We start from the raw sequence: 15,955 nt of genomic DNA on the forward strand, positions 1-15,955 counted from the left end.
CAAATCTGAGTTTTGCTTTGTTTCCAACAAAGGTTGCCTTATTTCCCATTGCTTATTTATACTATTTGTAACAAAAGCAGTTGACTGACAGAAGAAAAAAGAACTTTGTTTATTCCAAAAATACAATTAAACAAAAAATTTTATATACTTCATTTGAAGAAAGTAATATTCACAAAACATTTTTACCTATAAAAAGTCTAACAAAATATAGGGGAAGCGTGGCCTTTAATAACTGCTCGGCAAATTGGACATAGCGCTTTTTAATGAATTTTATCTGCATGATTTTTATAATGTTGAAACCATTGCTGGAAAACCTTAAAATGTTTGCATGGAACCATAGTGCAATAAACAGGTGAAGTAATAAAACAGCTTTCTCGATTTCTTTTCTGACATTCGGCTGCTTTATAGTCAAATTTCATAGGCAAATTTTCAAATAAGGCAGTGTCAAAATCTTTCTTCTCGCTATAATATTACTTCAGCTGGTATAATTCAACCATGGGTGGGGTGCATGCAATAACACCATACGCAATAATTCCCATTACTTAGGCATTAAAAAGCAGTTTCAGAAGTGAACTAGTGTCACTTTATTATTATCCTTTTTTCTAAACGGCTATAATGTAGGGCTGCCAGATATCTCTGTTGCCAAACCGTGACACTTAAGGAGGGGAGAGGCCTCTCGCCCCCTTCCCTTCCGTTTCGACAAAAATTACGTACGAATGGTAGTAAAATTTTATTTTGCAAACAAAAAAAAACATAAAAACATGCGATCATGAGATCATTACAACGTACAATAGCAAAACAAAACAATTTATCACAACTAAAGCACAGAGAATTTTCCACAATGCATGTACCTTTTTTTTCCTTATAAAAATACAGTTTATACTAAATACATCAGAAAACATAAAAATAAAACTTCTAAACTTTGTGGAAAACTCAGGAAAATGCAATAAATTTGCATACAAATTCGCATCTTTCTATTCAAACTTCTTTATAAAAATTTTGAAAATGAAGTTTTACAGCCCATAAAAATTTAGTTGATTTTTGGTATTGTTTTTACTGAGAGTTTCTTCCATACAAACTATGTTCGACAGCAAACAAACTATGTCAGCAAAAAATAAATAATTGCAAAAAATCAACGAAATTTTCTGGTAACTTCAGACTCGGATGCTTTTTCATAATTACGTTAAAAAAAATATGTTTAAATTTCATGCTGCCTGTAATGGGATTTGAACCCTGACGCTCTGGAAATTAGCAATTTGTGGCAAGCATCTTCGTGTACTCCTGACATGTGCTACAGCCAGACATGTAAATGTGCATTCAAATGTTCAGTAAAAAATATTCATGTTTACTATGCGTTATTTCCCCCAGTAAACTCATAAAATTTTTCTTAATATTACAACGCGTGTTTTCTCTCAGTGTAGTAATTTTTATTGAAAATTTGTGTAATCAAATCGAAAACCGGGACACTTAAACGAAACCCGGGACATTTTAAGGTTGGACCGGGACACCGGGACAAATAGTCTAAAACCGGGACATGGCCGGGAAAACCGGGACGTCTGGCAGCCCTATATAATGCCATCAGAACATAACTGGTAAAGGAGGGGAGGGGGAAGGAGGATGCGAGCGCGGGGTGGCGCGCGAACGCGGACCGGCGCGACAATGGGCACTTTCAAAATAGTTTACTTACAAATCNACAGCCAGACATGTAAATGTGCATTCAAATGTTCAGTAAAAAATATTCATGTTTACTATGCGTTATTTCCCCCAGTAAACTCATAAAATTTTTCTTAATATTACAACGCGTGTTTTCTCTCAGTGTAGTAATTTTTATTGAAAATTTGTGTAATCAAATCGAAAACCGGGACACTTAAACGAAACCCGGGACATTTTAAGGTTGGACCGGGACACCGGGACAAATAGTCTAAAACCGGGACATGTCCGGGAAAACCGGGACGTCTGGCAGCCCTATATAATGCCATCAGAACATAACTGGGAAAGGAGGGGAGGGGGAAGGAGGAAGCGAGCGCGGGGTGGCGCGCGAACGCGGACCGGCGCGACAATGGGCACTTTCAAAATAGTTTACTTACAAATCCGTCCATTTAACTTGCTCATGTACAACTTTTTGTCAAATGTAACTGGGTGACTACCTATGTGCACTATTTTGCTTTATTATTCAATTGTTAAGTTTAAAAGTTAGTCTTATTGCTCAACGAGAAGTGAAATAAAGCAAATTTGTGTTATTTCCGTTTGTGTTATTATATAACATAACATAACACAACATAACTTAGCATAACTTAACGTAACACAACACTAAACGATAAAACACAACAGCACATAACAACACAATGCAATACAACACAACATAACATGTTTTTCTTCACTTTAATCATTTTCCTTTTCTCTTTTATTATATCTCCCTTTATCTCTATCTTTGTCACTGCCGTCTTTTATCTTTTCATTTTTATATTTTTCACTTCCTTGACTTTAAGTCAGATATTTATCTGTATTCTTTTCTTTATCTAAATATTCACTCGCACCTTTGTTATTATATTAAGTGTTTAAATTTACCTTCCTCTTTGTCTTTATGTTAGATTTCTTTACTTTTATTTTAATCTCTGCATTTATCCCTTTCTTCTTCTACATACTCAACTTTACCTTCTCCCTTGTTTGAGTCTTAATCTAGTCATGCACGTACATACATACATACATCTTATTCCTAAACTGCTGCTGAGCACGTTTCTGTATTTCAGTATCANTTATTCAATTGTTAAGTTTAAAAGTTAGTCTTATTGCTCAACGAGAAGTGAAATAAAGCAAATTTGTGTTATTTCACATTCAATTGGGAAATAACACAAATTTGCGTTATTTCCGTTTGTGTTATTATATAACATAACATAACACAACATAACTTAGCATAACTTAACGTAACACAACACTAAATGATAAAACACAACAGCACATAACAACACAATGCAATACAACACAACATAACATGTTTTTCTTCACTTTAATCATTTTCCTTTTCTCTTTTATTATATCTCCCTTTATCTCTATCTTTGTCACTGCCGTCTTTTATCTTTTCATTTTTATATTTTTCACTTCCTTGACTTTAAGTCAGATATTTATCTGTATTCTTTTCTTTATCTAAATATTCACTCGCACCTTTGTTATTATATTAAGTGTTTAAATTTACCTTCCTCTTTGTCTTTATGTTAGATTTCTTTACTTTTATTTTAATCTCTGCATTTATCCCTTTCTTCTTCTACATACTCAAATTTACCTTCTCCCTTGTTTGAGTCTTAATCTAGTCATGCACGTACATACATACATACATCTTATTCCTAAACTGCTGCTTAGCACGTTTCTGTATTTCAGTATCGATCAGTGTTGCCACGGACAATTTCTTTTTCTACCAAGACCAAGCAAAACCTACCAACAATTTTATAAGTTTTTAATTTGTTTTTTCCAATGCCAAGTGTATAACAAATGTAGATAACATAACTAAAACACAGCTAGTAGAATAAAAACAAATTATGTAGCTATTATGTTTATCTCTTTACAGATACATATTATTTATTATTATTATTACGTCGGGGATACTCGCGCTGCGACCCAAGAAGATCTATTGTGCTTAGTCCTAATTTTAATGACACCAACCGTAGGATTTTTAAGAAGTTAAGCCCTTTGGAGGTCGCCATGTTTCAAATTTTTGATGAAGAAAACAATCGTTCCGCAGTCTGATATTTATGATTCGGGGGTTTCATCCACCAGCTCACAAAAGGCTAGGGACCATGCATTTGGGCTCCACGCTTTGCGAGACACTCAGCCCTTTCCTTGCCTTCAAACCCTTCATGTTCCGGAACCCACCACAGCGTTACCCTATGGTGGGCTTCTAAGTGGTTTAAAAGAGTTTTGCAGCTCTCCACAAGACTGATGCCTTTTTAAAAGAGTCTAAGGCCTTTAACCTGCCTGACTATCCGACATAATATTTATACGCCCGCCACGGACTAGTCGCCACCGCTTGCTCAAGGTGGCATCCTCCTTTACTTGCTTAGCTTTTGTTCACCAGGCCTGTGCCGTATATGTGACAACGGGTCGTACTACCGTATTGAAAGACCAATAGGTTAGGTTTGGTTATATTCCCCCATGTCTTACCATGAAGCCTCTGTCAGGTGAACAATGGTGGACTTCAGTGGGTTTATTGACAAGCCCTTTTCAGCAGACCAGTAGTTTCTAGTTGAGTTCAACTCTAAGTTGTAGGCACATAAAGTATATCGATGGCTGAGTGGAAGATCGACCTATCTCGGCAGCCGGTACGAAAACGCCCTATTTCAAAAAATTTTCGAACAACGCTCTATCTCAGAAAACTTTTTAAGAACGCCCTACTTCACAATTTGATTGAAAAACGCCCTATCCCGGAATTTAGTTGAAGAACGCTCTATCTCAGCTGCCTATTCAAACTCGCCCTATCTCAGCTTATTTTCAATGTATTTTCGTTTGAGATAGGCCGTTTTTGAACCGAATTCAGAGATAGGGCGTTATTCAACCAAATTCTGATTATAATGGCCACTCGTACTGTCATCAGGTATGTAACTTGAGAATAGAAATNATCAGTGTTGCCACGGACAATTTCTTTTTCTACCAAGACCAAGCAAAACCTACCAACAATTTTATAAGTTTTTAATTTGTTTTTTCCAATGCCAAGTGTATAACAAATGTAGATAACATAACTAAAACACAGCTAGTAGAATAAAAACAAATTATGTAGCTATTATGTTTATCTCTTTACAGATACATATTATTTATTATTATTATTACGTCGGGGATACTCGCGCTGCGACCCAAGAAGATCTATTGTGCTTAGTCCTAATTTTAATGACACCAACCGTAGGATTTTTAAGAAGTTAAGCCCTTTGGAGGTCGCCATGTTTCAAATTTTTGATGAAGAAAACAATCGTTCCGCAGTCTGATATTTATGATTCGGGGGTTTCATCCACCAGCTCACAAAAGGCTAGGGACCATGCATTTGGGCTCCACGCTTTGCGAGACACTCAGCCCTTTCCTTGCCTTCAAACCCTTCATGTTCCGGAACCCACCACAGCGTTACCCTATGGTGGGCTTCTAAGTGGTTTAAAAGAGTTTTGCAGCTCTCCACAAGACTGATGCCTTTTTAAAAGAGTCTAAGGCCTTTAACCTGCCTGACTATCCGACATAATATTTATACGCCCGCCACAGTGCTCTCGTCGTCCATGTTTGATCCGTCGGTATACAATACTAGGGACCCTTCATCAATCATAGTTATTATCACTTCATAGTAGTCCTTTTTAGGAATTCTGGCCTTGTAGGGTTTGTAGAAGGATAACTCGGGATTATTCAGGAATGGCTTTAGAACCTCCAAATGACCCCGAAGATCTCCAATTTTCTTTCAGGTCATATTGGGCGGGCGTTAGTAGAGCGCTCCAGCAGGGCTCTTTTTCAAACAAAATAGAAAAAGAAGGAATGGCTGAAATGAAACCAAGGTGCCCATAGCTCATATGAAGGCCACGCGGACTAGTCGCCACCGCTTGCTCAAGGTGGCATCCTCCTTTACTTGCTTAGCTTTTGTTCACCAGGCCTGTGCCGTATATGTGACAACGGGTCGTACTACCGTATTGAAAGACCAATAGGTTAGGTTTGGTTATATTCCCCCATGTCTTACCATGAAGCCTCTGTCAGGTGAACAATGGTGGACTTCAGTGGGTTTATTGACAAGCCCTTTTCAGCAGACCAGTAGTTTCTAGTTGAGTTCAACTCTAAGTTGTAGGCACATAAAGTATATCGATGGCTGAGTGGAAGATCGACCTATCTCGGCAGCCGGTACGAAAACGCCCTATTTCAAAAAATTTTCGAACAACGCTCTATCTCAGAAAACTTTTTAAGAACGCCCTACTTCACAATTTGATTGAAAAACGCCCTATCCCGGAATTTAGTTGAAGAACGCTCTATCTCAGCTGCCTATTCAAAATCGCCCTATCTCAGCTTATTTTCAATGTATTTTCGTTTGAGATAGGCCGTTTTTGAACCGAATTCAGAGATAGGGCGTTATTCAACCAAATTCTGATTATAATTGCCATTCGTACTGTCATCAGGTATGTAACTTGAGAATAGAAATCGCTGCATCTTTTAGGCGCATCAATATTACATAGTTACATCCCGAGCTAATAAAAGGAAGGTAATAATAATAAAAAAAAACAACCTACCAGTTTTGGTAATACTGGTATCAGTATTAAAGTATACATTTAGGAGGCATTTTCGGCCCAACCATGTACATGTATGGCATTGGTATTGGTGTCAGTTTTGAATTGAGTTTTTCCCTTTATGTTAAACTAGTTTGAAATTTTAAAAATTGTCTGCACATCAGCATCAAAATAATTTTATAGTGATATATAATTGTTTATACTTTTAAGTATAGTTTAGCCGTAAAAGGTGTGTAAAGGAAACATGATTGCCTATTTATATATAAGATTATACTCTACGTCAAAACTAGGTTCATTTTTTATAGTATTAAAAAAATTTAATACCTTAATTGTTTAAATTTTGGCAATACCATAAACTTTTAAACTTTTCTGAAACTTAAAAAATATGGCTTAAAAAATTCTTATAATTTTTAGAGTTCCGGCAGGAAAATCTAAAACTTCCTCACAGATTCAGATTAAAGCACTTCAAAACATACCAAAGTAGTAAAGAAAAAATCAGGTTCTCTTAATTTTTTTATTTCAGTCTACCAAACTTTAGCAGTTTTGGGAATTCCAATAAAAACATGCCAAAAGTTTTCGATATCACAAACAACTTTTCCATAAAAGGCATTTACCAAAAATTATTTTTTTTGTACGTATAGTAGTTAACAAAGCTATTAACTTTCAAAGTAATACACTAAAAACTGAATTTTTGACAATGTTTTTTTGTAATACAGTAAAAGTCGGGTTTCCGTTCACCACTTGTGCCTCAGAAATTTTCTGATTTACGCGCTCTCTGCTGTTAGCAAAAGGAGATGATAAATTAAACTTCCAAATCTTTTAAAGGCACTATTTTAGCTTTAAAAAAATGTGTACATACTACTTAAATATTCAAAGCACTTCATTTTTTTTTTTAAATTTTGCCTATGGGACAAAGCACTATATGACGGCATATGTTACAGGAAAACTCTTATAGAATACTTTCACGGTGACTGACTAGCTCTCTTGCAGGATATTTTTGACTGACTAATTTTTAATCAATATGTTACTCGCAATTAATTCTACAGATTTTGTACAGTAGTTGCAAGGAATATATGTATGTAATTTCTATACAAAATTAAAACCGCCCCGCGCCAAATGCCAAAGAATTAGACTGACGGACGACAGGCTATTTCCTAGCCATGGGTAATAGTGCAATTTGTATAGTGCTAGCTCAATAACGCCTGCGCCATCTGTGGTGTCAGCGCACTATCTCAGCGCGATAGCGCAGAATACTGATTTGAGCACGGTTCCATCTGAGTGTCAACACAGTACCTACCGTCATACACAATACAACCGAATTTAACTGCTAGGAATGTAGTAACTACCACGATATTCTCATCATGCCAAGATATGTGCAAAAGTTTCTGGCGTTCTCACCACTCAAAAACAAAAACAAAGTACGAGTAATTGTGTGTGTGCCTCATGTGTTTCTTGTTGTTACCCTGCAGTGAAACTCCAAACTAGTCAGGAAAAATACTAGTTTACAACTAGAATTTCCTGACAGAAACCGAACTAGTTCGAAAATGACCAGACTTGTACCAAGTACAAAACGATTTATGCATGCCCTGTTTTATTTGAATTCGACAGTTTAATACAATAAAGTACACAAAATAATATAACTTTTATTTGGGTATATTGTAAACCATTAAATCGAGTACTTATTCAATTATACCAGAAACAGCAATGATTAATATTCATAATGATTGTTAATTAAAGCATGTTTTTTTGGATAACCGTTTAATGATTAAATACCGATATTACCACCTTTCCAATGATTAAAATTAATTACTTAATAAATTTTTTTAAAGTAATTAATTAGTCAATTAAATTTTTTTTTAAGTAATTAATTATTAATCACATCGTTATTTTGTTATTTTTGATAATTTTCAATTATTTTTTGAACCTTTTTTATTAAACGATTAATATTATTTGATTAATTTCTGTACTATACACAAAAATTGAAAATATTTAATAACAGCCTGAAACATTTAAATATTTATTGTATTGTTAAACATTAATTATTACTTTTATAAATTTTAAAAAGGAATATTTAAAAAGAATAGACCGAAATGTGCAAATTTAATGAATTTAATTTATTTCAATGAAAACTTTTATTTTAATTTTAGTTCACTCAAAAATGAACTAAAGTGTTCATTTTATTTTGAAATAATGGTTTCTCTTGTATATTCAATATTATTAAAAGAGATAAAAATATAGTTTTATTGTACCGGAAACCTTTTGCTTTTAATAACATTTAAGGAAAAATGCATTAACATTTATGTTCGAAAGTTTGGAATATTTATGTATTTAGTATTGCTTTTAATTAATACTCAAAAAATTAAACACAAATTATTGGAAAATCTAAGGCTGCTAAATAGAAATGTATAATATATTAAAGTGGCTTTGGTCTGTAATTGGACTAGTATTTTTCTGTCTATTTTGAACTAGTATGAGACTGGTATATATCTGACCGAAATCTGGCAATTGCCATCTCGTAGGACATCCCCATGTTAAAAATACCTGTTGATTGCATGGAAAAAAGATAGTTGGCTGACTAGTTGGGCATGCGGTTCATACTAGTTGTGAGGTAGTTTACAACTAGTACGTTTGACTACAGGGTAATGACGCTAGAGCTTTTCATATATTGGTGTTGGCGCGGCAATTCCGACGTCGGTGTTAACGTGATTGAGCCGCGCAGCGCAGTGTTAACCTTGCATACTATTTCCCTACAACACAAATTTGTCTCTTGGCTCCCTAACTATTTACACAATCTTGGTGATGCAAATTTAGCATAGCGATTTTCTATTCAGTATAGATCTCTAAATAAAGAAATTATGTTCAAATAACTACACAATTCCCTATGCCCCGAAAATAAAGTTGTACTTTCCTTCCGACAGTACTCATAAAGAATTGGCCACTATGCAAAAACATCACTTGATTATACCTTTTTTCTTAAAATACGCAGTCATGTCTTAACCAAAAATTTCACTGTGCTTTTGCATTTGCTTATGTATCTGTATTTACATCATTAATCTCTTATAGGGTTGCCAAATTTTTCATGCTAAAAAAATCAGTACTTTTCAGTACATTTTTATTCAAAGCAAAATTATGAATGTAATAGGCAGCATACACGGTGCGCCTTACACGTGAATCAGTTTGGATGTGCTTGTGAAAATAAATATGTGTTACTTACACCTACATGACTCCTCCCTGCAGTACGGGGGAGCGACTACAGGACTGCAGAATCGGTAGCTACGTGATAAACTCCGTCAATTACCGACCGACTACTTGCAGTGTATTTCATCGATTACTTTTACAAGGCAATGTCCTAGGCGGTAGTCACCATCGGCTCTCACTGCACTTCCGGGAGTTACTAAAATAGTCACTTGCGTGATTTATGGGCGCCCTCTGTCGTAGTTTTTCGCTATCTGGTTCGGCTCTGCACTACCGCGGGTTAATAGAGTAGCTACTTACCTAGGAGTCGGTGCAGTAGCGGTTCGAAAGTAGCGATTGACTCCAGCAGTACTGGAGGGCTTGCATGACTCTTAATGATTCAATTGTGTGTAGTCGAAGGCGAGTCAACACGTACACAAATGACTCGCGAGTCAGGCGCACTGTGTATGCCACCTATAACAGCCGGTTTCACCAACAATTTAAATGGAAAATTATTTTTTACTAGTATCGTCCAGTTGTCGAAATTCGACACTTTTTTATACACTTTTAAATTTTGCTTATCATCAACTATGAACGGGACCAAAATCGTCTCCCGGTATTCCCCATAAAACCGCAACCTTCGAAAATTAAGAAAATCTTCCTTAAAAAATTTTTATGAAAAAATTACCTTTTTATGTTTTATTGAGACGAAAATGAACAGCAAAGCAAAACAAAATAATCGGAGGATGCCAGATCTTTCATAAAATTTATTTTATTTAAAATTAATTTGCAAGACTTGTGAATTTTTTTAGTGATAGATTTCGGCGCCCCCGGGCCCGCGGTACAATTCTGAAAAATGTCGGGATGAGCGGGTTCGGAAGATAAAAATTGAATTTCGGGATGGGGGGGGATCGGGACTTAATATTTAGACCCATGCCCATCTATACTCTCAATCTCTGCGTCACCTAACGGAAGACAAACACACTGGTCCAACTATCATTCAATGCGATTTAGAAATCTGGTAGAAAATGGTTCCAATCGAATGATTCTTGCCATTTTATATTATAGATGTAGGTGTATCAAATTCCATTACCTTATCATAATTGGTTCCAGATATAAGCGATATGAAAATTGCATTTCGGTTCGGTAATGATAACATATGCAGCTGCGTACAATTTCAGAACGTCAGCATAAGCGGATACACAGATAAGCGAAATGAGAAGTTCAGCTTGTATGGGAGGTGCCTCGCCTCTTTTTTCAATACCTACCGCTTTTCGCCATAAGTACGGTGTTGATAGCATATGTGGCTGTGTCAAATTTCAGGACGTTGGCATTAGCAGTTTCAGAGATAAGCGATAAGAGAATTTCAGTTTGTATGGGGCGGTGCCACGCCCCTTTTCCATTATCTACCACTTTTCACCGTAAGACCGGCATTGATAGTATAGTTGCTGTGTAAAATTTCAGCACGGTAGCATAAGCGGTTCCAGAGATAAGCGATATGAGAATCTCAGTTTTTATGGGCGGTGCCACGCCCCCTTTTCCAAACTCGACCAATTTTCGCCGTAAGTAAGGTATCGATAACATATGATGTCGTCAAATTCCAGGACGTTAGCTTTAGCAGTTTCAGAGATTAGCGATATGAGAATTTCAATTTGTATGGGGCGGTGTCACGCCCCCTTTTCCATTATCTACCACTTTTCGCCGTAAGCACGTTACTGTTAGCGTAAATAGCTGTGCTAAAATTCAGGATGTTAGCATTAGCAGTTCCAGATATAAGCTATATGAGAATTTCAGTTTCTATGGGCGGTGCCACGCCCCTTTTCCGAAATCGACCACTGTTTCCAATTTCAGGACGTTAGCATAAGTGGTTCAGTTTGTATGGGCGGTGCCATGCCCTCTTTTCCAAAATCTACCACTTTTCGCCGTAAGCACGTTACTGTTAGCGTAAATTGCTGTGTCAAAATTCAGGACGTTAGCATAAGTGGTTCCAGAGATAAGCTATATGAGAATTTCAGTTTGTATGGGAAGTGCCACGCCCACTTTTCCATTAGCCACCATTTTTCACCGTAAGTAGGGTACTTACAATCTATGCATCTGTGCTAGGTTTCAATTCTCCAGCATAATTGGTTTTAGAGATGTAGTGGTTTTCACATTTGAGTCGATATGTCAGATGCAACGCCCCCTATGTATCGGGATTAACATTTCTGGATTAGAGCAAGTTATATCCTTTAAATCGGTGTATGCTTCATTGAAATCGAGCGAACGTTGCCTTCAGAAAAGGGATTGCAAAATTTTCTTGTGGCGTAAATATTTATATATAGATTTTCTGTAAATTTCCATATATGTAAAATTAAACTAAAATCATTTTTCACTTAAATTGCTGTCGTGAAATTTACATTTTTGAATAGCAATAATGAGATCATTTCCATCTCCAGTGTTTAAATAATCAAAGAATTCTATATATTTCATATAAAAATTACTTTTAATGTGAAGTTCAATTTAAAAAATTTGAATTAGAAACAGGTTTTTCTCTTTTCGCCAGGAAGCACAATTAATACTCTCAGTTGCTTCGCACTATCATAACAAGCGAGTTTGAAGGATTAGATTCAGGTGAATGACATCCTGCGGACCGGAATAGGCATGTATCCCACGGAGGTCATTCGCAAGAATCTAATCCTTCACACTAGCTTGTTATGACTGTGCGAATCGGATTAGATCCATGCGGATGGCATCTGTCGGATACTGTAATAGGTTTGATTATTTCAAACTGTGGAAAAGTACCGCTGTTTAAGGACTTCATCCATATTTCTTCATTGCTGAAATTAATTTCTTCAAATTCGTAAAAACTTTTAAAGACTAAGAATTCGCTGAAAAGAGTATCTAACTCTATGTCTTGTATGCAAAACCCTTTAACAATATTAGTAAATTGTGAAAAAAGAGTTGTAAGTTATAGGCAAAAGCCGTTCGAATATTCATATTTGTTGTTATTAAACTGAAAGTTATTTTCGAGATAACTAACACTCGACAAAAAAGTCAGACCTGGCGATATGCCCATAATACGATTGATATTTTTGTTGTACTAATTTCTTGGGCATATCAAACATTATCTGAAACATGTCAACTATGTATAATTAAATTATTTTGTTCTTACCTTTTACAGAACAGTCTAAGGAAGTTTCAACGTTATGTGAAAACCTTTAGAAAGTCCTAAAGTATTTTGATTCAATTGAAAATTTAGTACAAATCAGTACAAATTTTGAAAAATCAGGTCATTAGCGTACTGATTGAAGAAATGAATAAAATCAGTACAACAGTTGAAAAATCAGTACTGTACTGATAAAACCAGTACGTCTGGCAACCGTAATCTCTTGCCAAAGAACGTAGACAAACTACGTTCTTTGCTCTTGGAAAAAGTTTGGGGTTAAGATTGTGTTTTTTTACAAAGAGTTCTTCTAAGGAAATGTACTCTGACAATAAAATTAAATTTTTAATATTTTATCTTATAGTCAATGCGCGAACTTTACCTCACCCGCGACATCATAGTAATATTTCAAATGTATTGGACCACCGTGCCCACGATGATCAAGTTCTCATCAATAAAGGAGTTTATATTCCGTCCCCTTCGCCAGCGCCGCCACCTGATGGTTCATATTACAATATGAATAGCGATAGGTATCTTTCGTATCCGCCTATGGTAAGTATCCCAATATTATTACATACATAAGTAAGTTAAATGAAAAAATGTATACAAATATTTGTATAAATATGTATTGTCAATCAGTTATAATCAGGGAACGGATTTTTAGGACCTAAAAACCTATAAAAAGGTAAAATAAAATAACGAAATAGGCTTAGAAAGGCAACTAGAAAAAGACAAAAACCGAAAACAAACAAAAAAAAAGTACAATTATCTTAAATGTTTATTTTACAAGTAACAAGTAATTTTTTAAACAAAAAACAAAACTGACTTCAATTCTCATATAAAAAAAAATATATATATATACATATATATATTTCATAATCCAATGATCGGATCTAAACCAGATTAGTATGGGACCACCTCTGAGACACTACCTTTCCGATACAAAACTTATCGAAATCGGTTGACGTGGTCCAAAGCTATGCGGTAAGATAGATAAAAAACAAAAACACAAAACAAAAAATATTCCGCCGAACTGATAACCTCCTCCTTTTTTGGAAGTGGGTTAAAAAGAGAAAAACTATGAACTGTTCTCAGGACATCGAGCCCTTTTTCCGATTCTATCGTAAGCGACAATTTATCGATTTTTTTTTTGCAAATAGGTTATAAAGACTAGTTTACAACGTCCTGCAAAGTCATAGGGCTGGTTTCTCCAACTCAACTTGGTTTAGCCACTTTTTGGACTTTAGTCAAAAGTTAGCCTACGTTTTTACCAGCTTATTCTTGACTAAGTCAAGAAAATTGGCTTAACTAAGTTAAGTTGAGTTGGAGAAACGAGCCCATAGAGTTTGAATATGTACCGTTACGAAGGACAAGCAAAGTGTATTTTATCGTTTGCTTTGTTTATACTTTTTCGTACCCGCAATTTTATCGTAAGCGACATTGTGAGTATAGAACTTTATTTTGCATAGCAGTTTTACCCATAGTTTTAACCTAAGTTTGCTCAAAATTTGCATAACTGAGCGCTTGAATAGCAGCTTATTACCCTCATCAAAATAAACTGCATTCTTCCATTATACAACTGCAGCTGCAACCACTAAGTCGAGCATTGCGCGTCTTGTGGGATCTTTTTTGAAACTCTTGCTTTCTCATGGGTTTATAAGAATTAAAAGTGTAAATGGAAGATAAAAAGTATGCACCTTACTGTATTTTCAATTGCATCGTAAGCAACAAAAGGCCTATTTTAATTTTTTTTTTTTTACTTCGATAGAGATAAACTTTAAGATGATACAGTTATATGGATGTAGCCTACGAAATTATTTCACTTTGTTGTTCGCATTTCAAAATGCTTATAAAGTTTTGATTTCCTTATCATAACTTTTGCTGTTCAGCCGTTTTTTATAAAATTCTGATGTTTGCTTTAAATGGCTGGATTAAAAGATTTCCTTCAGCAAATTGTTTCCTTTTTTACCTATGAAACTCATGTTAAGTCGAGAAATATAACAATTAATTTCGAAACTTGCGACAAATCGTCTTAATATCATGATTTTTGCACTGAACTTTTTCTGTCAAACGATTAAATTTTATTTTTTTCTAATTCCTTAAAAAAAAACGGCAAAAAATAAGAAATAGTGGCGTTTTTTGAAGTAAATGGATCAAAACGGCAACACTGGTAGCACCTCCCATACAGACTGAATTATTTAGACTACCACATATTAATAAACTAACTTCAATTTAAAGTATTTAAAAAGTTAAATGAATTATTACTATATGGCCTACACTTTTGTCTAACCAATTTTTATGATAAACCTTACCGTTTAGCTGAAAAATGACAAAAATCAATTATGTGACCTTTGATCTGATGCAGATCTCGGATGGATGAGGACTTTTCACATTTCATTTACAGTTTTGTTCGTAAGATTCGTATCAGTTTTCAGCTTTATGCGAATTATTACAGATTAGCGCTTACACAATGTGTTAGTGGTACAGTTTTGCGCCGATTCCGAACGGCGATCCTATTTTTATGAGAAGCTGTTTACACTCGAAGCAGAAATACACTCGAAAGTTTGCCATTGCCTGCCGACGGGCAACCGCCGTTAAGAAAACACACTTTTTTCTATATTTTTGCGATGTTGCTTTGAGCAGGGCCCTGCGGAGTTGTAGCGTGCACTGATAACCACTATACCATAGCGGCCAGCTAATAGGAAACAATTTTAAACATGTGGTTTAAATCAGGGCTTCGGAGCGGAGCGGAACAAAGGAGTTAAGGAGCAAATGATTTTGGCTGTTAGTGGTGTTCAGCATATTGTAGAAATGGTCTTGGAATGNTTAAGGAGCAAATGATTTTGGCTGTTAGTGGTGTTCAGCATATTGTAGAATTGCCTTTAATGATTGCTACCATGGCAACCGTTTGCATTTTATTGTTGGGAATTTTCAAATGCGCCGAAATATGCAAAGATCTTGAACAGCCCTAATGACTTCCCAGCCAGCAGAGAAACGCATCCATAAACAAAACGACTGCCATTTTCGTTCATTTACATATCTAAAAACGTTTAATAAAGTGCCCGGAAACGAACAGAAAACGACTACAATTCTCATCCATTTTCGTATTCGGAAAACTTTTGAAAAAGGGCGTGTTCATAAGAGTTCCCTGAAGCTATATTTAACAAGTTGTAAAATATGCAAAGTGGCCACCGCTTGGTTTTTCTGTTGCATGATATATTTTGGACCATTTGATCAAAGGTATCTACGGCGCTTTTGGTCGAATTGTAGGTGTGTATAATTTCTGGCTTTTATGTAACTTCGTTTAAAGCGCCAGTAACATGCATTGTGGACAGTAGCATCACGATCTTGTTTTGTTTAGGCTTGTAAGACACCAAAGTCATTTCGTTATCAAACGCAAACA

At 35.5% G+C, this 15,955-nt stretch overlaps 1 protein-coding gene across 1 annotated transcript in view; it reads left to right on the plus strand.

The window, feature by feature from the left end:
* Positions 1-15,955, plus strand: part of sns (nephrin adhesion molecule sticks and stones) — a gene marked incomplete at its 5' end in the record, with an annotated part of 174,548 nt that overhangs the window by 144,926 nt on the left and 13,667 nt on the right. The window contains one exon of the mRNA XM_017612297.1: positions 12,917-13,104. Coding sequence (XP_017467786.1) covers positions 12,917-13,104 — 188 coding nt within the window. The remainder of the gene's footprint in view (positions 1-12,916; positions 13,105-15,955) is intronic.

This window comes from Rhagoletis zephyria, unplaced genomic scaffold, assembly GCF_001687245.7.
Source record: "Rhagoletis zephyria isolate East Lansing unplaced genomic scaffold, Rhagoletis_zephyria_1.1 Rzeph_scaffold_00521, whole genome shotgun sequence".
In the NCBI taxonomy this organism is placed as follows: domain Eukaryota; kingdom Metazoa; phylum Arthropoda; class Insecta; order Diptera; family Tephritidae; genus Rhagoletis; species Rhagoletis zephyria.